The 24,033-nt window shown below is 34.2% G+C and overlaps 4 protein-coding genes across 6 annotated transcripts; 1 reads left to right on the top strand and 3 right to left on the bottom strand.

Annotated features, from left to right (window-relative positions):
• The first annotated feature begins 364 nt into the window (after positions 1-364).
• On the top strand, positions 365-5,346 carry LOC135138301 (cytochrome P450 4C1-like). The gene is made up of 6 exons (XM_064068246.1): positions 365-769; positions 3,712-3,909; positions 3,959-4,144; positions 4,194-4,796; positions 4,847-5,026; positions 5,089-5,346. The coding sequence occupies exons 1-6, from the start codon at positions 619-621 to the stop codon at positions 5,256-5,258; spliced, it is 1,488 nt and encodes a 495-aa protein (XP_063924316.1). The 5' UTR covers positions 365-618; the 3' UTR covers positions 5,259-5,346.
• A 6,645-nt stretch (positions 5,347-11,991) lies between these two features.
• Positions 11,992-14,003, bottom strand: LOC135138177 (zinc finger protein 142-like). Of its 3 annotated transcripts, none has more exons than XM_064068077.1 (3): positions 13,801-14,003; positions 13,673-13,749; positions 11,992-13,619 (listed from the first exon to the last, which is right to left on the bottom strand). In XM_064068077.1, exons 2-3 carry the CDS (start codon positions 13,724-13,726, stop codon positions 12,033-12,035), a joined length of 1,641 nt encoding a protein of 546 aa, XP_063924147.1. In that variant the 5' UTR covers positions 13,727-13,749; positions 13,801-14,003; the 3' UTR covers positions 11,992-12,032. The 3 variants fall into 3 exon arrangements, with proteins under 3 accessions (XP_063924147.1, XP_063924148.1, XP_063924150.1); XM_064068078.1 differs by having other exon boundaries at positions 13,673-13,742; XM_064068080.1 differs by having other exon boundaries at positions 13,673-13,736.
• Positions 14,004-15,225: 1,222 nt separating this feature from the next.
• LOC135138679 (uncharacterized) lies at positions 15,226-16,410 on the bottom strand. Its single transcript, XM_064068656.1, has 3 exons — positions 16,362-16,410; positions 15,642-15,755; positions 15,226-15,497 (listed from the first exon to the last, which is right to left on the bottom strand). The coding sequence occupies exons 1-3, from the start codon at positions 16,408-16,410 to the stop codon at positions 15,226-15,228; spliced, it is 435 nt and encodes a 144-aa protein (XP_063924726.1).
• A 2,896-nt stretch (positions 16,411-19,306) lies between these two features.
• LOC135138086 (zinc finger X-chromosomal protein-like) lies at positions 19,307-20,510 on the bottom strand. The gene is made up of 2 exons (XM_064067942.1): positions 20,142-20,510; positions 19,307-20,081 (listed from the first exon to the last, which is right to left on the bottom strand). Exons 1-2 carry the CDS (start codon positions 20,437-20,439, stop codon positions 19,396-19,398), a joined length of 984 nt encoding a protein of 327 aa, XP_063924012.1. The 5' UTR covers positions 20,440-20,510; the 3' UTR covers positions 19,307-19,395.
• Positions 20,511-24,033: the final 3,523 nt, after the last annotated feature.

Raw genomic sequence — 24,033 nt, 5'->3', positions numbered from 1 at the left:
ACAGACAGGAAGACAGGCCTAATTTTTCGTACTCTCGGGGTCACGAAACGTCGACAAAACATGAAAGTAGCCAGTCACCCGATGGGATCGATTACAACACTTGCTTAACTTACTCTCGGAAAGGAAAAAATTGTTTCGTTTCTGAAGTCGTATCTACGTTAGATTTTTGCTAAAAAATGGGAAAAAAGTACACATATTTTATTTATTTGCGCACTATTGGTTTTCATTGTTAAGATCATATGCAAATTTTCATCTTAAGGTCACGGTGTTTTATAACATAAGGATCTTGTGCGTGACAAGCGAAAATAAATGCCAATTAGCAAAAATTAAGTGCTGATGTTGAATTTGTACGTCAGTTGTATTTTGTTCTAGGTTTTGGCTGTCCTCGAAGCACGATTTATCATCAAGGTTATAATCATGAGTTCTGTTTGTTATTTCTATACAGCACCACTTCCGCACTATCTCTACAACTTCAAACAAGCCTAACCAGATTACAAATTTGATGTGTTCCAAGTGTTAAGATAACATGATAAGTATATAAAATTAGATACTTAAGTGTTCTTTTAATCATACTTTCGACTGAACTGGAGTGCAACAGTCGAAACAAAGTGCATAACCATGTTTCTAGCCATCGCAGTGATTTTGTTTTGTACCCCCTTTATTTGGTGGTTCTTATTTTTGCAAAAATACAAGTCTTTGAGTGTCATTCCTGGCCCTAGGCCTATTCCTCTTCTTGGAAATGCGAATGATCTTGGACAGACTCCTCAAGGTGAGTACCCAGGTTTTATCTATGGGTTAGACATTAGGATAAATGTTGTGTTTAAACTAGCATCATCTTACAAAAAATCGCAATTGTTCGGTATTTATTTACATTTGAATATTTAATTCCTACTCTATTGCGTAAGCCAATGCGTATATAAATAAATGTAATTAAGTATAATTTGAATTCGCGTCCACATCGTTATAAACGCAATTAATTTAAATCAGGTGTCAAAAAGTAAACAAAAATCGATCAACGATTTATTTGAAAAAAGAGTATTAAGATCTTGAGCGTAGTGAACACGTTTAGGTTTTATTAAAAATTACTCTTCGGTGTCCCTGAGAAACTAAATTATCTATAAAAAAATGTTTGTTGTGAATCCAAAAAATATTTGTGATTATCTGCTAAAGTGGGGAGGTTTTTTTTAAATCTCAAGATTTATTCCTACAATGGAACCCAAACAACTGAGACTCTTTCTGCACATTTCTTTGAGAAATTTAAAATAGGAGCGCAGCGAGGTGTAATTTTAAAAAATATTTATTAACTTAAAAGTTGTTAGCAATTACTAGAGTCTGCAAGACTGAAACATTCTGAACAAGCTCGCTACGCTCGCATTTTAGGATTTGCTTTTTCCAGAGTAATTTACCTTCGCAAAAAACTTAAAAATCCAGCAATTGAAAAATTCTCAAAAATTAATATGTCGCAAAATTCAGAAATCGAAAACCTGAAAAATCGGAAAGTCGAAAATGTAAAATTAAAAAAATATAATATAAAAATTGAAATTTCACTAAACTGAAAAATCAAAAATTTAAAAATTGGAAAAATTGAAAAATACCATATAATATCGAAGAACACAAAAATAAAAAAACCGAGAAATTGAAAAATTCGAAAAATCAAGAAACTGAAATATCAAAAATCCGAAAAATTAAAATTTGAAACATCTAAAATATAAAAATTAAAGCATCGAAAAATGGAACATCGAATAATGAAAAACTGAAGCATAGAGAAACGAAACATCAAGGAAAAGTCGAGAAGTCAAAAAATCGAAAAATTGAGAAACCGAATAGCCCAAAATCGAAAAAACAAAAATAGAAAAATGTAAAATAAAAAAAATTGATAAGCAGAAACTTGGATAAAAAGCAAAAAATTGAAAAACAGAAACATCGAAAAGCTGTAAATTCAAGAAAAGGAAAAATCTAAGATTTTAATAATTGAAAAATGTGTAAAAATTGAAGAACCGAGAACACGAAACATCAAAAAAATCGAAAAATCAGAAATTCAGTATAAAAATCGAAAAATTGAAAAAGTAAAAGATCGAGAAATTGAGAAATCCAAGAAAAACTGAAAATTGAAAGTTTGGAAAACTGAAAAACCAAAAAATGCATAACTCGAAAATCGAAAAATTGAGATGAGAAATTAGAAACGACAAAAATTTAAAAATAGAGAAATTGAAGAATCGAAAATTGAAACATCGGCAAACTGAAAAATCGAAAATCGAATAATTGATGAATCGAAAACTGAAAAATCGAGAAATCAAAACATCAAAAAATTGAAAAATCTAAAATTTAAAAATCAACAAAAATTGAAAAATTGGGAAAATACAATTTCGAGACATCGAAAAATTTAAAAATCGAAAAATGGAAGCATCAAAAAGTCGAAAAACCCAATAATTGAAAAATTGAAGCATAGAGAAACGAAACATCAAAGGATCGAGAAATCGAAAAATTGAAAAACCGAAATAGCCCAAAATCGAAAAGGTGAAAAGATAAAAATAGAAAAATTTTAAATAATAAAAAATTGATAAATAGTATCTTCGAACTGTCGATAAATCGAAAAATTAAAAAATCAAAAAACTGAAAAATCGAAAAATTTAAAAACCGAAAAATTGAAAAATAGAAATATCGAAGAGCTGTAAAATCAAGAAAAAGAAAAGTCTAAAATTTTAACAATTGAAAAATTAAAGTGTCTAAAAATTGAAGAACCGAGAACAAAAAACATCGAATAATTAGAAATTCCACAGTATAAAAATCGAAGAAAAATTGAAAAATTGGAAAACTGAAAAACCGAAAAATCAAAAAATCGATTAATCGAAAATTTGGGAAATCGAAAAATTAGAAACGCCAAAAATTTAAAAATGAAAAAACTGAAGCATCGAAAATTGAAAGTCGGTAAAACTGAAACATTGCCAAACTGAAAAATCGAAAAATCGAATAATTAATGAATCGAAAATTGAAATATCGAGAACTCAAAACATCAAAAAATTGAAAAATCTAAAATTTAAAAATCAACAAAAATTGAAAAATTGGGAAAATATAATTTCGAGAAATTGAAAAATTGAAGAATAGTAATTTTGAAACATTCCAAAGCTGAAATATCGAAAAATTGAAAAATCGAAATATGAAAAAAATCGTAAAACAAAAAATTTGAAAAATCCCAACATTGAAATATCGAAAAACTGAGTAATCGAAAAATTGTTATGTAATTTTGCTTTTTTTCAAAAATCTGGATAAACCACAAGTTAAGGTTACTTTTTAAATTTTAAATAACATATTTATTCGACAAAATTGTAAGATAACATTAATTCCTGTGGAGGGGGGCATGAACGGATAAATTTTGTTTAACGATTTACCATGAGTACCAACCTTAAATCGTTTGCAAGATTTCAAAGCATTCGATTTTGCAATTTCAAATTTAAATTGTAAAATTATTATACAATTTTGATTTTTTTCTAAAACTGTGATTACTTTAGATAAAAACTCGACTCAGATTCATAATTCACAAATGGAGAATTATTGACATATTCTATTGTTGCTGGGATAGATTAACGCATTCATTAATTTTTTTAATTAATAAGTAATTATAAAAACTATAAATAACTATGAAATATAGGTTATTTAAGAAAAAACGTGCTGATTTTATCTAAATAAATCCGATTTTTTCCGTTGTTCCAGCCTTCTTCAACAACTGCTCGAAATTCATGAAAGAATACGGTGACGTTTTTCGCCTCTACATCGCCGACGAATGCAAAATCTTCGTCGCCAACGCAGACTTCTTGGAACAAATCATGAGCTCAAACATCCACATCACAAAATCGAGAGGGTACTCCCTCTTGAAAAAATTCGTAAACTATGGCCTGCTCACAAGCACAGGTAAATCGCCGAATTCTTCGCACCACATCCGACTACCTGAACATTTTAGGATCAAAGTGGAAAACGCGCAGGAAAATGATCACACCAACCTTCCACTTCAAAATTCTGGATCAGTTTCTCGAGGTATTTAACGCCAGTGGAGACATCCTCGTAGATAAACTCTCCCAAGAAGTGGGAAAACCTTCCACCGACTTGTACCCCTACATAAATTTATTTTCCCTCGACGTGATCTGTGGTAAGTTTAAACACTGCTTATCCACCATATGATACTCTTTTCCTTCCAGAAACCGCCATGGGGGTGAAAATGTCGACTCAAGAGGGCGAGAACTCCGAATTCGTGGATTCTCTTCGGGGTTGGCTCGATATTTTCATGGTCAGGTTTTTCTCGGCTTGGAAGAGATACGACTCTCTTTTTAAAATAACTTCGGAGCACTCACTGAATGAGCACTATTTGAACGTTCTTCAGAAGTACTCGAGTACGGTGGTGGAAAGAAGGCGTTCTGAAAAGGCACAAGAGAAAAAAGAAGTTACGGATTCGGATTTCGGGATTAAGCGAAAAGTGGCTTTGTTGGATATGTTGCTGGAGTCTGAGTACAACCAGAGTTTGACGAACGACGACATTACGGAAGAAATTAACACTTTCATGTTCGAGGGTCACGACACCACCACTTCTGGAATTTGTTTCGCATTGTTAGCTCTGGCGGATCATCCGGAAGTGCAGGAAAGAGTTTACGAGGAGATCGAGGCGACTGTCGGGGACGAAAAATACGTGACAATGAAGCAACTACAAGATACGAGATATCTGGAAATGGTTGTCAAAGAGGTCCAACGAAAGTACTCAGCGGTGCCGATTGTGGAACGTCAGTTGGAAGTGGATGCTAAAATTTGTAGGCTCTAATTAACTTATTTCGGTACGACTATATACTATTTGTTTTAGGTGGTGTTGATTTTCCAAAAGATACAACTTTGACTCTGTATCTTTATGGTGTTCACCAAAACGAGAAATATTTTCCTGAGCCGGAAAAATTTGACCCGGATAGGTTTCTGCCGGAGAGACAATCGGAGCGTCATAATTATGCATTTGTGCCCTTCAGTGCAGGTGCTAGGAATTGCATAGGTAAAAAATTGATTAATTAACTTGTGTTGATTTTGTACAAATAAATAAATGTGTTCGTTTAGGCCAAAAATTTGCAATGTTGGACATGAAAGTGACCCTCATAAAAATTTTGCAAAAATATAAAGTTTCTCCTGTCCCGGGCTACAAACCAGAGTTAGGAATGGCGGCGATTTTGAAGTCATACAATGGAATCAACGTGCGATTCCAACGAAGAAGTCACGAAATGAAATAACTTAATAGATTTAATTTTATTACGTGTTTATTATCTACAACTTAGTGAAATGTGGATACTGATAAAATAAAGATTTGTGGTGTGTAAATCCGTGTCGAATTTTCTAGATACTTTTAAATTTTTGGAAAAAAATTGACAATTGTATCACATTCTTTTGCAATTTAATTTTGAAAATGCAAAACCTAATGCTCTGAAATCTTGTAAATATTTTAAGGTTACCATGATAAATGTAAATCGTTAAGAAAACGTAATTTTTTTATTCCCTTCCAAAAAAATTGGTGACGTCATACCAAAATTTTGCCGTCTCTGAACTATGCAAAATATTATGACTGTATACTTGTGGATTATTAACGCACACAATATATAGTTTTTAGAATAACTTATACAGGGTGACCCAAAAAAAAATGCAAAATATGATGAAACTATACTTGCGATTTTTCATTACATTAAAGGTGTTTGAATTTCTTCTGATCGCCTTCAACAAAAAAAAATAAAACGGGAAATGTCAGAAAAAGCTCTGTCAGATTTGATTAGTTTTCTAGAATGTAGGTTAAAAAACTGCCACGTACGTGGCAAAAATGTCAGTTACTCTTTAACAAATACTATTGTCAAATAAACAAAAATTAACATAAACTGATAAATTAAATTTTCAATTCACATTAGGTCACATTTCATTTTCCTTTTCTTTGAAGCCAACTGTAACAGGGTGACTTATAATGTTATAAAAATTAATGAATGGGTCAATTTATTTTATTAATGAAATCAGGAATGGCTCACATCATTTTCCCGAAAATTTGGGAATACAGTAGGTACAGTTGGCTCCAGAAAAAACGGGAATGGAATTTTTGTACAGTGTAAAGTGTACCTGACCTTACCTGTCACTTTGACAAATCTGTTAGGTAAATATTTGTGAGTTTTGTCACTATTTTGACACAAAATTTTTGCAATGTCATTATTGTTCTAACCTATTTTAAAATAGTCCAATTTAAACTAGAAAAATTCACACAGTAATCTCTCATACTAACTTTGACAGTTCCCGTTTTTTCTGGAGCCAACTGTACTGCTATCGTTAGTATTACACTGCACCTCTCTAGAGTCCTTGACAGAATATGTCGTTTTTAAGAGTGGGGACACGAACTGACAGTTTCAACTTCAAAATATTTCAAGTTATATGACTTCTTCTTCATGTAAGTAAAGTACCATGTCCTTTCAGAACGTTGGTCACCATCATAGCGATTTAGATCTTGTTGACAGCTATTCTGAAGAGTGTGTTCGTATCTACACCGTATTGTGACCGTCAAATTAGACCGAATGCTGCCTGGGGCGCGGTCGTGCTGCCACTCATTGAAGTGATTAGGATGGTTGTAATTTTTATTACTCTCCACTGTTTGGGCACAGCATATCTCTTATTTAAGTACTAACTGAATGCTATACGCCATTCGGCCCAAATTTATGGCATCTATAAGCTGTGGTTAGGGGTTTATTGAGCACTTGAGGCGTTCAGCTTATTGTGACAGCTACTATACCAATCCCTCAAATTCTTCAACCATGATGTTTTACCCCTGCCCGAATTTCGTTTGGCTGCTATATGACTGGTTGTCAGAAATACGTGTATGCCAAAATTGTTGTCAAATTTATCATGAATGTTCGTCTCAAAGGTTTTCCAGTTTGCTAAAAAAAATTGCAGCAATCCACTTGACTGTAATTTTTTATAATTTGTCATTTTTTGAAGTAAAAAAGTCAAACATTTAAAATATTTTCTGAGAATGCACTGCAGTTTAATTAATTGTAATAACAGAGCAACCGATGGATATCGTTTATATAATTTTCCCTCATGTAAGAAAACCATTGCACTTTAGAAGCAAAGTTTGAGGCGTCCAAATCGGAACATTGGTTCTAATAGCTATTGTTGACCGTGAGCTTATACTACTGCTTGGTTTATCAAAATTTTAAGTAAATGGTTCCGTATCATGTCATCCCGATGTGACATTTCGGCTATTAGCAAATCTAATTTACGTGAATACAAAAACACGTTGAAATTTTTGCAAGAAGTTATTATTTTATTTAAAAATATCAAAAGCGGGAAAGGGGGTATCGGGAACCAGTACAAACAGGTTTAATTTTGTCAAGGATTATTTAAATAAACCACTTGCTAGAAGATTTCATGAAATTCACTTAGTCAGGAAAAACACCTTATGTTTAATTACGAATAGGTCTCTGGATGCATATACGTAAGTGTTACATTATAACACTTCTAAATTCTTCACACAAGATTGCTAATAGTTCATTTACGGCAGGTAAACAAGTTCATTATACTGAGAACTGGCGGGGGAGGTTTAAAATGTTTTCTTCCCTTAGGCGGTTATCAAAGGTGTTATCGTCGTCATCTTGATTAATTCATCGAGGCATGCCTCACAACGCTACAGATTGATTAATTCATCGAGGCATGCCATTACAACGCTACACATTGATTAATTCATCGAGGCAATTTCTCGCAACGGTTTTAAAATTTACATCACCGAGACGCTTTTTCCTCGCAACGATTTTAAAATTTACATCACCGAGACGCTTTTTCCCTCGGAGCGATGATTGGATATTTTTGTGTTTGTTGATTATGTGTTTTGTTGAGGTAACCAGTTCGCAGTATTTTAAACTCTCAAAGTAATTTGTTTTTTTTTAAGTAACCACTCACTTGGATCAAGACAATTTAACATAATGTAAACTCTTTGTTTGAACCGTTGATAAAGTGTGGCAAATATCAATCTCCTGTAAGTTTTGTTAACTTGCAATTTTACCACCTCATACTATATTTCTTAATCTCACAATTTTAACCTCAGTAATTTTATTTATTGTATAATTTTAATTGAACGTAAATTTCATGTTCTACAGTTTTATCCTCACATAATATTTTTATTTGCACAAGTTCATTTCACACCAGATCTCTTGTTTCATAAATCCTTGCTAAGTTTTGTTTTGTAAATACTTTGTTGATGAATGTTTCTATCATATAAATTATTTAATGTCCCATCTTTAATCTCACATAAGAATTATTTGTTGTTTAAAATTTCAGAAGATTGTATGGCGAATTTAACTGTTGTTTATTGCTCTTTGAAACTTTAACACTCGTTCGGTAGTTGTTAATATCAAAGTTATAGGAGATTAAATATTTGAAAATGAAATTGAGGTTAAATGACACAGAAAACGTGGCAGAAGCGAAGTTCGGTTCCTAGTCGAGCTGGCGAGATTTATCGTGTCACCTGCACAAGCCCACAGGTTTGGATAGATTCAGGGGCGGCCGCCGGTTTGTATTGCTCTCGACTTGGACCAATAGTCGAGATCCACTTGCGGGTCTGGCGACCGTAATGGAGATATGCGTGTGGAGTAGGCTTTGTGATAGATAGAATCACCGTCGTGCGGGGAGAACAGCTCCAGACCGGTAGCCCCAAACTCCGCTTATGCTACAACACCCCAGGGGTACTTTTGTTGTGCTCCTGTTAACTGCCGTAACTTTAAAAATCTGCCGCCACACGCCCGTAATAACTTGTGTATTTGCATCCAGTTACTTAAGTCGGATTTTGCTTTGTTTTATTAAATTTGTGATATTCAAATATTTGCATTGATTCCAAACAGATGTATAGAATTTTGCGTTTGTTCGTTTTTCGTATGTGTATGTCTGTCAATTCGCGAGTGTTTCCTTTCATATATCTTAAGGTGTTTGAAATGTAATATTTCGGTGAATAAAACCCCAGGGGTTTTTTGGGAATGAAGACCGATGACGCCTTGACCCTGCGGAACCACCAGAAGGGCACGCTGAGTCACTGTCGCTCTTCGTTTCTTTGCCTCCTAAGGAAGGATTTCGACCTCCCTAATTTTGTCTATTATTTCTTGCGCTCTCGACTCACATGCAGTATATGCTCACTTGTATGAAAGAACGTCTTCCCGCCATTTTTCAAAAACAAAAAAAAGCACACAACGTAGGTTCCTATTTGTTAATCAAGGCCAAACTTGATGACATAAGTATAAAAAGACGTACAACGACAAGAGGTAACTTACCCACATAATGGAAGCATCCCTTCCACTTATCTCTAGAGAAGTTTCATTTTCCAGTTGTGACAAAAGAATGGCGAATGATGGACCTAGTCAGGGTTGAGGTTGAGGACAGATACTTTTACAAATATCTAGATACAGATATAGATATATGGAAGATAAAAATACCTAGATACAGATTGTTTTCGATTTTTTCGAAATGTATCTAGATACAAGATACAAGAAAGCAGATACTTTTTGAAGCTTTGGCGAATAAAATAACTGAAAACCTGTTTATGTATTTTTTTAAGTATTGTTTAATGATTTTTTTTAAATTAACAACATTTCGAACGTATTGTCACCTAAATCTTCTTGATGTCAGAATTTGGTTTCCGCTACTAAACACCGGTTCCACAGGTGCAGAAGAAGGGATTGTGGTATTAAATTTAAAAAATAAACATTTTACTGTAGCATAGTTATTCAAGACTGAAAAATATTTTCTTTTTTTCTGCAAATAGGCCATCGGTTCGCTGTTTGATGTGTCGCAAGTTGTGCAATATTTATTATGTACGTTTAAAAAGAATATTTTTTTTTGTTTTTATTCCCATACTACAGTATCCAAATTGTGTTTGAGTATATCTAATAATTATCTCCAGCATTAAAATTAATATTTCATAAGAATACGGAAAATGATTATTCTGTGCTGAAGGTCTGTTGTCGGCAACCTGTCATAAATTATTATTCTTCAATATCGGCTTACGATGTTTTTATGACCATGTCCGGTAATCGTCTATCCCGGTGGGGCAAGTATATACATTTTAGGAAGAATTGCTGGTTCCGTTTAATAAGGCAAAATAAGTACAATTTCTTAGAAAGCTATTTAAACCCTTTATAGGATCAAAGGCTGCCTGGCAGGCCGGAATCACCAGAGTGCAACTTTAAATTTTCAGATTTTTGTTGAAACTCATTTTATTTTAATCTCGTTTCACGATTTCTGAGAATATATCACGATAAATTATTCTACCGAGGGTTGTAAAAATATTAATTTTATTTCCCAAGATTTACACTTAAACATAATCGGCCTATTCTAGGGCAAAACGGACCTGCCAAGCCCGCCTCGCGTTAGGTCCAACAATGAAAAAGTGAAGAAATAACACATGTGGCAACTGGAAAAGTTGCTACATTTGTCTGAAAAATAAAGGTATAAAACAGTAACAAATATGCGATTTATGCGAGAGAAATGTATGTATTGAACATTCGATTAGTCGATTACAGAACTAATTTGTGCTAATTGAAAAAATTAATCATTATGTCACACGCAATTATTATTTTCTAAAAATAATAACATACCTTAAACAAATATTTTTACTATTAAAATTACTCTTATTTGATAACACAAATACAACCAGCGGGCCTACCGGACCCGGGTTGCTCAGGTACACAGACAAAATGCATTGCCCCGGTAAGGGTGAAACGCAGTGAATAGTGAACTGTGGTTTATGGTTTTTAAAATACCATCTTACCATGGCTTAGATTTATTACCCCTCAGGATTATATTTAAAGATGTATAAGTACTGAAGGCTACAATGTAGGAAATGATGGTATTTAAAAGATCAAAATTTCCGTGACAGAACACTATTAATGGACCTCTTACCTCTATTTTTGTTTATGTTACCAAAATCACCAACATGAAGTATCAAAAATTACTACTAGTATAACTCAACTAATAACTACTGAAAAAAGTGAAATAAAAAAATGTATCTGTATCTGCGCCATTAAGATTTTGTATCTAGATACTGATATTTTGTGCTTAAATTCGATTTTATCTAGATACAGATACTAGATACCCAAAAATGTATCCAGATACTTTATTTAGATACAAGTATCTAGATACTGCCCAACAATGGACCTAGTATTTACTGTAAAGCAAATTATCCCTTCATCATTGATTAAATACATACATTAAGCATTTGCTTATTATGTCACAAGATAGCTGTTGCACCTGTGGCATATTTCGTTCGATAAAATTGTGGAGCCAAAGACACAAATTTAAAAATATGTTGCATACATGGACCTACAATTTTAATTCACTATATAACATTCCTGGTTGGACACATTTAAATGCTGATGTCGATGTTGTACGTCAGTTGTATTCTGTTCTAAGTTTTGGCTGTCCTCGAAGCAGGATTTATCATCAAGGTTAATCATGAGTTCTGTTTGATGTTTCTATACAGCACCACTTCTGCACTATCTCTACAACTTCAAAGAAGCCTAAACCAGATTAAAAATTTGATGTGTTCCAAATGTTAAGACATGATACGCATATAAAATTAAGAACTGTTCTGTTAATCATAATTTCGATTGAACTGAAGTGCAACAGTCGAAACAAAGTGCATAACCATGTTTCTAGCGATCGCAATGTTCGGATTAGAGAAGTCATCTGTACTCCAAACTATACTGAACGATGATTATCATACACGTAATGGAAATGAGGTTGACTCTATTTGGAAAAAATATTTTATTTAAAGGAAAATACATTACCTTAAATAAACTGCAAAAGATAGGGATATCGTTAAGACAATTTTTTTCTAATTTTCGAAATAATTGACTAGGCTTAAATTGAATAAATTTAAATATCCCTAAAATTTATTATTTCAGTAAAAACATTGCGAAAACAAACTATTATCTATTACATGTAAAGTTCAGATTACTTTTGTTCTTAGTGTTAAAAGTACACTTTTCGCACTCTTATACCTTAATATCATTTTCAACTAAATGTTTAATCTCTATTGCATTTTGTGTCACCTTATACTTTATTTGTTCGTTTTGTTTTAAATTCGAATGACGGGTTCTCACGTGCCTTCTTAAAGTCGAACTATCTCTAGACTTGTATGGACACTGCTGGCATTCGTACCACTTGCGGTCCTTTTCGTCCACATGACAAGCGTTCACGTGTTTGGTTAGAGATTTGTAACATTTATTTTTAAATGGGCACTGTTTGCATTCGTACCATTTCGCGTTCTGGTCGTCCAGATGTCGTACGTTAATGTGAGTTTTCAAACTGCTTTTTGCTTTGCTCCTGAAGGAACACTCATTGCACTGGTGCCACTTGATTTCGTCTTTGTCCAAATGTCGCGCATTTATGTGTTTCTTTAAAGATGAGAGATACTGGGCTTTGTATTGGCACTTGTCACAGTCGTACCATTTGATACTGTCTCCGTCCAAATGTCGCACATTCACGTGTTTACGTAAAAGCACCACGTGTTTTGATTTAAATGGACACTCCTCGCACTGATACCACGTGATATCTTCGCCTCTCAAATGCCGCGCATTCACGTGCTTCTGTAAACTATTGCTATATTTGGTTTTAAATTGACACTCCTTGCACTGATACCACGTGATACTTTCCTCATTCAAATGCCGCCCGTTCACGTGTCTCGTTAAATTCGACCGATCTCTAGTCTTGTATGGACAATGTTGGCATTCGTACCACTTGGCGTCCTTTTCATATTGTTCACAATCGTACCAATTCATGTCGTGTTCGTTCAAACGCGACGCGTCCACGTGTTTCTGTAAAACCCCCTCGTGTTTTGTTTTAAATGAACACTTGGTGCAGTGATACCACGTGATACTTTTCCCACTAAAATGCTGGCTTTCCACGTGTTTCTTAAAGTTCGAACTATATCTAGTCTTGTATGGACAATGTTCGCATTCATACCATTTGGCGTCCTTTTCATCCATATGAAAAAAGTTCACGTGTCTCGTCAAATATGTCTTGCGTTTACATCTATATGAGCATTGTTCACATTCGTACCATTTGGCGTCGAGGTCGTCCACATGCCGTGCGTTAATGTGCTTTTTCAAATCGGCTTTGCCTAGGGTCCTGTAAGGACACACAGGGCATTGATGCCCTTTGTTTAAATGCCGCATTTTTATGTGTCTGTTTAATGATGAGCGATATTTGTTTTTGTATTCGCAATTTTCACACTTGTACCACCTGATGTCTTTTTCATCTCCACGATGCCGCTGAATATGCTGTTTCAAATTTGGTTGTTCTTTAGTTTTGTAAGGACACTCTCTCATGTGACGTAACCATTTAAGCGAAAAATGCGTCTCAAAGCCGCACTTTCCACAAACGTACTTTTGAATGTTATCTTGTACACTTAAATCGTCATTGTTTTCTTGTTTTATTCCGTGACGGTCTTTAATATGTCGCTTGAAAGGCAACGTTAGTTCGGTTTGAAAATCGCAGTCTTTGCAATGGTAAGAATCAAGAGGGTTTCCACAGGTAAAAAATACCAAGGATGACTGATGACGGCGAATGTGGTTCATTATCTGAAAGAAGGATGTTGTAACGTATGGAAAACTGTACAATAGTGGACTTTTACCAGGGAAGACTTCTTGTGTGCCATGTAAGCTACGGAATATTCCAGTGTTTCCATTTCAACTAGTCTGAAACTGATGCCTTATTATTACGTTAAAAGATTATTATAAAAACGAATCTTGTATTACGTACCGGTAAATTAATAAATTAAAAACAATTCAAATTGTTTCCACATAACCTCACAATCTTGGTAGTTTTTACTTTATTTGTATCATGTTGGTGGAAAATTAAAGAGATCGAGATTATGCAGCACGTTATACACGTTTATTGTCATTTTTTACTTCCAGAACGTAAGGTAAGGATGTACACGTTGTAATATCGAGTCAATTGGACAATTGACCGTTTTCATTTTTTTTTTGTTGGTGTTTCGTGACGTTTAGAGACGAAAAAAAAGGTCTGTCGTTTCTGTCTGTCTGCTGATAGGTAATAATAGACATTACCAGACCGAGCATTCAAATTTTGTATATTAGGAGTGTCGTGTGGATATGATCATCTCCAAATTTTACAATAGCAAATATTATTTAAATTGTATAAAACGAGATACGAATTTTTACTCTAGTCATCCATATTTTTGAAAAAAAAATCAAAATTTTATGACACCATTTTACAATTTCCCCATTTTTTAAATTTTAGCTTTTTTATTTTCTTTATTATTATTATTATTACTAGGAGAGCGATCGGGCAGAGTCTAGCCTGTTATGCCCGCACTAAATCAAGTGGTGGTAAAAGTTTTAGAACAATGTTTGTCATATTTGGATTTGAAACTCACTACAGATGAGGCTAAAACAATATCTTTTTGGCAAAACGTTCCAATCATCAAACACTGTATTCCTTATGAAGCTCTGTCTTCCAGTTGTACGAAATTTGTGTTTGAGCAATTTAAGTGGATGACCGCTGGTGCGATCAGATATGTTAAGTGGAAGTAGGCATTTAGTTGCTCGACGCCTGGTATATAGTTATAAGGTCGCCTCTTTAATGTCTTTCAGCCAGAGAGCATATATTTATTTGTTTCAACACATAGGGGTATGATGGTCGATTTTTGCCGAATGGAATCCTAGTGGCCTTTCGTTGTACAGCCTCCAAGAGGAAAATGTCTCTTTGGAGGCCGGGACTCCAGACTCCGTTGACAAATTCCAGGATGCGTCTAATGTACGTTTTGTGAAACTTCAAAAAAACTAAGGGACTGGCTTTGACAAATGTTTTGCTTAATATAAAAAGCATTTTATTAGCCTTCTTCGTGACCTGCAAGAGATGGTCACACCAAATGAGGCTGGAGCAAAAACGTGAATACCAAAATCCATATGGGATTCAGTGGTGGCAAGCCCGTTGCTTCCGGTACTATATACGTGTCGGGGATTTCCCTTGCAAGGTAACGCATTTGTCTAAGTTTGTGGGTAATAACCAAACTTGAGGCCATTTGTAAATCGAACGAGGGTCAGATGATAAGGATGAAAAATTGTCACAACTGTTGTAGTGCAGAGATGGCAAAAGACTTGTGTAAGAGTTAGCCTTTCGGAACTCTATCGAACGCCTTCGAGAAATCAAGATATATACGAGTTATACGACATCCAACGGTCGTTCCGAATCTGCATCTTTTGTCCAGTCGGACATACAGCACAAGAGGTTTGACTGAACAGATCTACCTGACAAGAATTCGTGTTGTTCGCGTGGAATGAGCTGGTGTGTCACTAGAAATGCAATCATGTGGTCGTATATTATGGATTCCATCACCTTGACCACAAGAGATGATAAAATGACAGGGCGGTATTTAGAAGCATCAAACTTATCGCCTTCTTTGAAAACCGGACGAATTATTGCCGTTTTCCAGTCTAAGGGAACTTCTCACAACTTAAAAAATGTTTCCATCAAAACTGAGAGTGGAACCGCGAGGAAGTCTGCACAATTTTTCAAAACAGTGACCGAAATCTGATCTGGACCAGGGGATTTGTACGTTTTTATTTTCTTTAGTTTACCTAAGACTATCTCGCTAAATAAACTCGGGTTTTCAATACAGTTCGGGTTATACTTGCTGGACAAACTTAAATCCTTTAGAAGAGATTCTACTATGACCCCTCTGGCAAATGTGTCTGCAAATAGTGCAAATATATTCGTAACATTGTCGTTTTCGTGTACTGTTACACCGGAATCATCTTTGAATTGAAGTGATTTAATTGGTCCAGATAGTTTGGTACGAATATGTTTGAAGATTTTGGATTTTTGTTTTCCGCTATACGTTGTTCGTATACAAATGTAGTTTCCCTAATAATACACGAAAGGTGACTTGAAAACTCTCTATAGGCTTTGTAGCTGGATTCGGAACCTGTTCTTTGAAGATGTGCCACAGCTGTCTTTTTTCACATACCAAACCTAGAATTTTGTTATTGATCCACGGTTTCGAGGCCGATCTTTTAGAAATAATAGTATTAGAGGTATCATTGTGCGGAGGCGTTCAATAAAGTTGTCTTAAACAAATTCCAGTTTTCGTAAATCGATACAGCTGAGAGATATGATTCCAAATCCAGTTGATGGGTCTGTTTTCTCAACGCCTTGAAATCTGTTACTTCTCCTATAACTGTAATAGTTCTCAGTCGCTTTGTACAGCAAAACTGTATGTTATTATTAATATTATTAATATTTATAATATTAGCTGTATCATATATATAATAATAATAATAATCAATGCATATCATTACTTGGTCTTAGTACCCGTAATGATAGAAGTCTTGCCTGAATGCCGGTCATTTCCGGGTCAGTGGTGAGTCTTAATAATAAGACCCAATAATGATCCGAAGAGGAATTTTTCAAGGCGATTCTCTTAGCCCGTTATGGTTCTGCTTAGCAATAAATCCCCTCTCCGATATCCTGAACAGTTGCAATTATGGGTTCAATATAAGAATTAACAAACAAAGAGAAAACAGAATAAGTCACTTGCTGTACATATGGATGACATAAAAATATATGCAAGTACACAAAATCAGTTAACAAACCTACTAAATCTGACTGAACAATTTTCCGGTGATATTGGTATGTCTTTTGGTATTGAGAAATGTAAGACCCAAGCAATCAGAAAAGGCGTCCAACACCAAGTACCACATATAACCCAGAATAAGGAAATAATCGAAGCCCAAGAACGAAATGATACATACAAATATCTGGGTTTCTGTCAATCCTCCCACATCAATCATACCAAAACGAAAACACAGTTGAAAGATCAATACCTAGCGAGATTAAAATTAATATTGAAGACACAGTTAAATGGAAAAAATTTAATGAAAGCGGTAAATACATTCTGCGTTCCACTGCTAACATATTCTTTTGGAGTCATTAAATGGTCCAAAACTGATCATGAAAATTTAAACATCGCAACAAGGAAAATTTTCACACAATATAGAAGGCATCATCCAAAATCGTCCATTGAAAGATTCTCATTACCAAGACAGAATGGAGGAAGGGGTTTCCAGAACCTAGAAAACTTATATCAGAGACAAATCTCAAATTTGAAGAAGTATTTCTCGAAACGAGCGGAAAGAAATGAAATGTTTCGCACCATCACAAGAGCAGATTTGAACCACACCCTTAAATGTGTCGAACACCGAATAAATCCACACCCCCCACACAATAGACAAAATAATATGTGGGCTAAAACAAAAACAACTACATGGAAAATTCTACAAAGACTTAGAAGAAACTCATGTCAATAAGAAGATGTCATTGATTTGGTTAAAAAAATCAAGTTTGTATGCCGAAACAGAAGGATTTGTGTTTGCTATTCAAGACCAAGTAATCAATGCCAAGAATTACAGAAAATACATCATCAAAGATCCGAATATAAGAAACGACTGCTGTCGCCTCTGCAAAGCAAAACCTGAAACGATCCACCACATAATCTCTTCCTGCAGCAGCCTAGCACAAACTGACTACAAAGCTAGACACGACAACGTCGCCCAAAATCATCCACAAAGAATTAGCAACACTTATGAACTTAATCGAAGATACGACACCCTATTACACTTACATTCCATCTCCGTTCCTTGAAAATAACAAATACAAATTATACTGGGATCGCACAATACTTACAGACTTAAACATTACAGCTAACAGACCAGACATCATACTTATCAAAAAACACACGAACGAAGCCATTCTCATTGACATTGCTGTTCCTAACACAAACAACATTATTCAAACATACCACACCAAGATTTCAAAATATCTACAATTATCGATAGAAATGAAATCCATGTTGAATCTTAAAAAAATTTCAATTCTACCCCTAGTTATCTCTAATGTAGGTGTAGTTCCAAATAGCTTAGTTGAGAATTTAAAGTCTTTGCATTTGAATGATTCAATAATTATCAAAATTCAAAAAGCTGTTTTGTTAGAAACATGTCATATTGTTCGTAAGTTTCTTGAACAGTCTGATCATGTCAGTCAGATTAGATTAGCACCAGTAGGTCAGAGTAGTCAAGGTCATTTTCCAAGTGATGCGCGGATAAAAGGTCGGTAGTTGCGCTAGACTTTTGGGGATGGGGTGAGATTAGAGAATAATAGCAGACTAATTTGTATGCTGTAATTCTAGAATCTCGAAAGTTGTTCTGTTAATCTAACTGTGGGAAAGCAGAGAAAAATGTTGTGCCTCGGTGGGAAAGCAGAGAAAAATGTTGTGCCTCGGTGGGATTCGAACCCACGTCTCCAAGCAATCCGGGCTGGTATGCTAACCGCTACACCACAAGACAACTTATCTTTACTCTGCTTTACCCGCGTGTTATTGTGCCGCCACATAACCAATGCATATCATTACTTGGTCTTAGTACCCGTAATGATAGAAGTCTTGCCTGAATGCCGGTCATTTCCGGGTCAGTGGTGGGTCTTTATAAAAGAAGTGAGATTAGAGAATAATAGCAGACTAATTTGTATGCTGTAATTCTAGAATCTCGAAAGTTGTTCTGTTAATCTAATCAATGCATATCATTACTTGGTCTTAGTACCCGTAATGATAGAAGTCTTGCCTGAATGCCGGTCATTTCCGGGTCAGTGGTGGGTCTTAATAATAATAATAATTTTTCAATTTTTTAAATTCTACATTTTTCAACTTTCGTTTTTGTGATGTTTCGATTTTTCAATTTATTAATTTGCCGATTTTTTGACACTGATGTCTCGGTTCTTAACTTTCCATTTTCCGATTTTAAAAATTTTTGATTTTCGATTTTTCAGTGTTTCAAATTTAATTTTTTTAAGTTCTCAGTTTCTTATTTTTTTGACAAATCAATTTTTAGATTCTTCAGTTTTTCGGTCTAATTCGGTTTTTCCATGTTTCGATTTTGTTAAATTTTAAACTTTTTAATTTTTTAATGTTTCGATTTCTACATTTTTCGATTTCTCTCGACTTTTCGCCTTGTCGCTTTTTCAATTTTTCGACTTTTTATATTTTAGATTTTTAATTTTCTCGATTTCCCACTTTTTTCATTTTACAGTTTTTCAATAGTTCGGTTTTTTTTTTAATTTTAGATTTTTCAATTCTCGATTTTACGATTTTTGTGATAACCTTCGCCCATTTTTTTATTTACTAATTCATTATTACCCAATTTGGGTAGCACCAAATCTTTTCTAATTTAAATTTAAATAAATCAACAACAAAATTATTGAATCGTATTTAATAACACATTTTTTACACTTTGTGCGTTAATATAATGCGAAAAGCAAGTTCTCCCTGGATATTCGCCACAATCATACAGTTTTAACATCTCGAACTGACAAATGATTCGCACTTATGTGACACTTTAGATGCTCATGATATTTAGCTTTATATGGACACTTTTCGCATTCATACCACTTAAGACCCCCTTCATCAGAATGATTAAACTTTACGTGCTGCGCCAAACACGAAATTCGTTTACTCCTAAACGAACACGTTTCACATTCAAACCATTTAACCTCCCGTTCATCCAAATGACGCGCAGACACGTGTCTCTGTAACTTCGTCTTCTGTTTTGATTTATACCGACACTCCTCGCACTTATACCACTTGATACTTCCCTCATCCAAATGGCGCATCTTCACATGAATTATTAAATTCGAACCATGTTTAGTTCTGAATGGACAATTTTTGCATTCATACCATTTCGCGCTCCAGTCGTCCAGATGCAGTGCATTAATGTGAGCTTTCAAATTGCCTTTCTCTTTGCTCCTGAAAGAACACACACTGCAGTGGTGCCATTTGATTTCACATTCATCCACATGGTGTGCCTTTATGTGTCTTCTTAAATTTGCCTTTTGTGTGGTTTTATATGGGCATTGGTCACATTTGTACCCTGTGAGGTATTTTTCATCCAAATGGACCACGTTTATGTGGTGTGTCAAGGATTGCTTGTTTTTAGTTCGGTATGTACAGAGTGCACATTGGAACAATCGTGCTAAAAAATCGTGATTGTTTAAGTTGTGCTTGGAGTTATACTTGCGCCTCCATTGAGTACATGTGGAAACGTCGCTGGTGGGGTCAGTCGGTGAAAGCTTTTCTGGATTTTGTAAACAGGTTGCAGCGTGTTGAAACCATTTCATTGAAAAGTGGGTTCCAAAGCCGCACTTTTCACAAATATTGTTCTGAATGATAATTTCCGGAGAAATTGGAGGATGTTCGTTTTTTCTGCTGATAAGATGACGGTTTTTGAAGTGTTGTTTCAAAAGGACTCTTAATTGTGTTTGGAAGTTGCAGTGATTGCAACGGTAAGGTTTGATGTAGGAAGTTTCACAGTTGAAACATTGCACAAACATTTTGGTTCTGTTGCTAAAAACAGAAATATTAAATTCATTCTTCCTAATTTTTTGATGTTATTTTTATCAACATAACCTCAAAAAGCCAGCATGGGAATATGCAACACACAATACACACAACCAACTTACGAAACTGCGAGATCTCACAGTTGAAATCTTACAGAAGCAGTTGACTTCGAATCTTGTATTACGCATCTATGAATTACATTAAATTAAATAAAATTCAAAACAATTCAAAATATTTTGAGATAACGTCAACATGTTCGTATTATCGGTTCACGATATTTATATAGTAGGGTTGGCCATGGAAATCTAGTGAGTTTGTTGGTATTCGATGCAGAAAAATAAAAATTCCCTGAACTTTTTTCGTTAGGTTATCTATCTATCTATCTATCTATCTATCTATCTATCTATCTATCTATCTATCTATCTATCTATCTATCTATCTATCTATCTATCTATATAAATAAAAATGGATGGCTAAATGTGTTGCTAAGCGCATAACTCGAGAACGACTTAACCGATTCGGCTAATTTTTGATTTCAAATATTCGTTAAAGTACGAGGATGGTTCTTACGGAGAGAAAAACTTAAAAAATTGCCTGAAAAAGTCTAAAAACAACACTTTTCTATTATGTATAAAATTCTCGCGTCACAGTGTTTGTAACCGAACTTCTCCGAAATGGGTTTACCGATTTATATGAAATTTTTTATGTATATTCGGTAGGTCTGAGAATAGGTTGTAAACTACTTTTTATACCCCTAAGTGATAAGGGTGGCCCACCCTAAAAAAATTTTGTCTATTTTTTAAACAAAATTTTTTTTTTATTTTTTTAAGATTTGGCATAAAAAAATACATATAACTTTAAATTTTCACCTTTCTACCACCAACCCCCATTTTTTAATCTTCTATATATGGGCAATTCCAACATTATTTAGACTAAAATCGTACGGGACTCTGCAAAGTTTATTTATTTTAAACTGTCCTCATAAGTGTTTTTACACTTTCGTTTTTTAACCTAATCGTAGAGATTTGTTTTCTCTTTTTTCTTAATAATTTGATTTTACTAAAGTCATATTTAATTTAAACAAAATTTAATTAAAAGTTTGCGTTACTTACGCGAAATCTTTGAACCTGCCTTCTCTCGAATTAATACATTTTCTCCATTTTCTATGGAATTGTGAATTATCATACAAAAACAATTATATTGATAAAAAATTTAATTTTCGGGTTTTCAAAAACCGAGAAGAAGTTTAATATTGATTATGTCTGAAAAGAGAAAAAATTGCGTTACTTACCTACGTCTTTGATCATTATATATTATACTAACAAAAACTTTACTATAACCCTAAACTTTTGGCAATTCTGAGCATGGCAATTAAAATAAACGAATGTGGAAGAGAATTTTTTTTTTTGTTTTTATCCATTTATTTACAAAAAACTATATCTAAGTACATAATTAAGTAAACAAACATTTTATCATAAAGCAAACACCAGAGATCATACGATTTTTCTATAATTGGCAACAGTTAGTGACGTCCGATCCCCTAGCATTCTTCCCACAACTCCTGGATATTTTGGTAGCAGCGGCGACAAAGAAGTCCTTATTTTGGACAGTCTAGGGTTGCTCGATGAGGGACCTCGGCGCCGCAGCAAAGTGAGCATGCCAATCCAAAAAATATTAATGGAATGATAAATTACAAGTACAGACTCATCATATTTTCTACGTTTTAGATAGGATTTATTCGGCAAACTTTTGAGCTGACGTCATCAATTTTTTGGAGGGGATAAGTATGTATATTTTAATTAAAAAAATTATCATGCTTATCATAACTGTAAACCATCCGCAAGATTTCAAAGCATTCGGTTTTGCAGATTCGAAATTAAATTGGAAAATGTTGTTTCATAATTTTGATTTTTTTCCAAACAATCTGGTAAAATCTCAATTCGGGGTCACAAATTACACGTGTAGGACTATGTTATTTTATACAATTTAAAACCCCTTTACTATGTCCAGTTTTCATCATATTGGTGGTACGGATGATTAGACAAATTTTGGTTCGCGTTTTACCATCTACATGATATTCCTAACATAAACACAAAATTTGACAACAATCGGCACAGTACATTCGGAGATTATCTGTCTAACACAAATCCGGGACGGCAGACAGACGGACAGACGGACAGAAAGATAGAGACAGACAGAAGGAAACGGGAGACCTATTTCTTCGTCTTCTAGGGGTCATGATAGGTTGAGAAAATGCAAAAGTATAGAGTCGGCCGACGGTCTCGATTACAATACTTCCTTTGCTTACGCTCGGGAAGTAACAAAATTGGAACTATTGAGAAGAACTTAAATTCACTAGTTGTTCAATACATACCAACAAAACTGAAAAATTTGATACAAGTTGTTGTTAAAAACCTCTTAAATATTAAAAATTATTGAATTTAATTTTTTTCACTCCTTTGTGTTGCAGTATTTATTTTATTTATCCTAGGCGTTCTTTGTTCCTCGTACGTCTTTGATCTTGAAATATCATAATAACAATAACTTGTTCGTTATCTTTACTAAGTATAATCCTAACTTTTCGCAGTTCCGACCATTGCAATTAAAATAAATTAATGTGGAAGAGAAGAGAAACTTTTTTTTGTTTTTGCCCATTTATTTACAAAAAACTATATCTAAGTATATAACTAGGTAAAAAAAAAATATGGGTTGGCAGGAGATGTATTCTCGACGACCGACGAATGAACCTGTGAATGCGATGTTCAATTTTTTTTGTATTTATAGGGCTTGTAGAAGGAGGGTGGTGGATGTGCAGGTGTACTAATGACAGTCACAAAGTGATTAACTCTGCTTCTAATTATTATCTTTAGAAATTCTGTATTAACTTATTTGATAATTTACATCTGTTTCCAAGTATCTTTAGAAACACTGTATTGACCTATTTGATAATTAACATGACTTCTTGTTTGAAGTTTTTATTGGAAACCTTCAGTTGCTTTGGACTATGATAATGATAATTTATAATCCTGACCCCCCGATTGCTTCACAGAAAAGAACGAAATTTCTATGAATCAGATGTGCATTATCGTGTTTTCAGTTGTTTTGTTTTTGTAAATGATGTATTTAAGCTTAGTTGTTCATATTCCTTGGCATATGCTTTCACATTTTTTAAAAGACAAACAAGGATCAAAGGGGACTTGAGATTTTTTAAAATTCTTAAAAAAAAAAGCATACAAGGAATATAGATATTCTTCCGCGTTCTATAAAAAATGACAAAGGGGCGCCTGAGATTTATTAAGCTCTAAAAAAATAAATAAAGGGAGCCCCTGAGACTATCAAAAAATCTTTGAAAATACACACACTAGCTGCCCCTGAGATTTTTTTTCAAATTATTAAAAATAATGACGCAATGGGCTTATGAGATTCCTTAAGATTTTGAGATTCATAAACAATACATGCAAGGGACCCCTGAGATTTGTTCACCTTCCATAAAGAATTGTCGGAAGGTTGTTTCGACAGAATTTCCCTCGTCCCTGAAATACATACAATGGAACATATACAGCATTTTTGAAAAATTATTAAATTTG

This window comes from Zophobas morio, unplaced genomic scaffold, assembly GCF_036711695.1.
Source record: "Zophobas morio isolate AGI-343-1 ecotype UQ-CSIRO unplaced genomic scaffold, CSIRO_AGI_Zmor_V1 ptg000030l, whole genome shotgun sequence".
NCBI classification, from domain to species: Eukaryota; Metazoa; Arthropoda; class Insecta; order Coleoptera; family Tenebrionidae; genus Zophobas; species Zophobas morio.
Note: the sequence above shows the minus strand (reverse complement) of the source record. Positions and strands in the feature narration are given on the sequence as shown.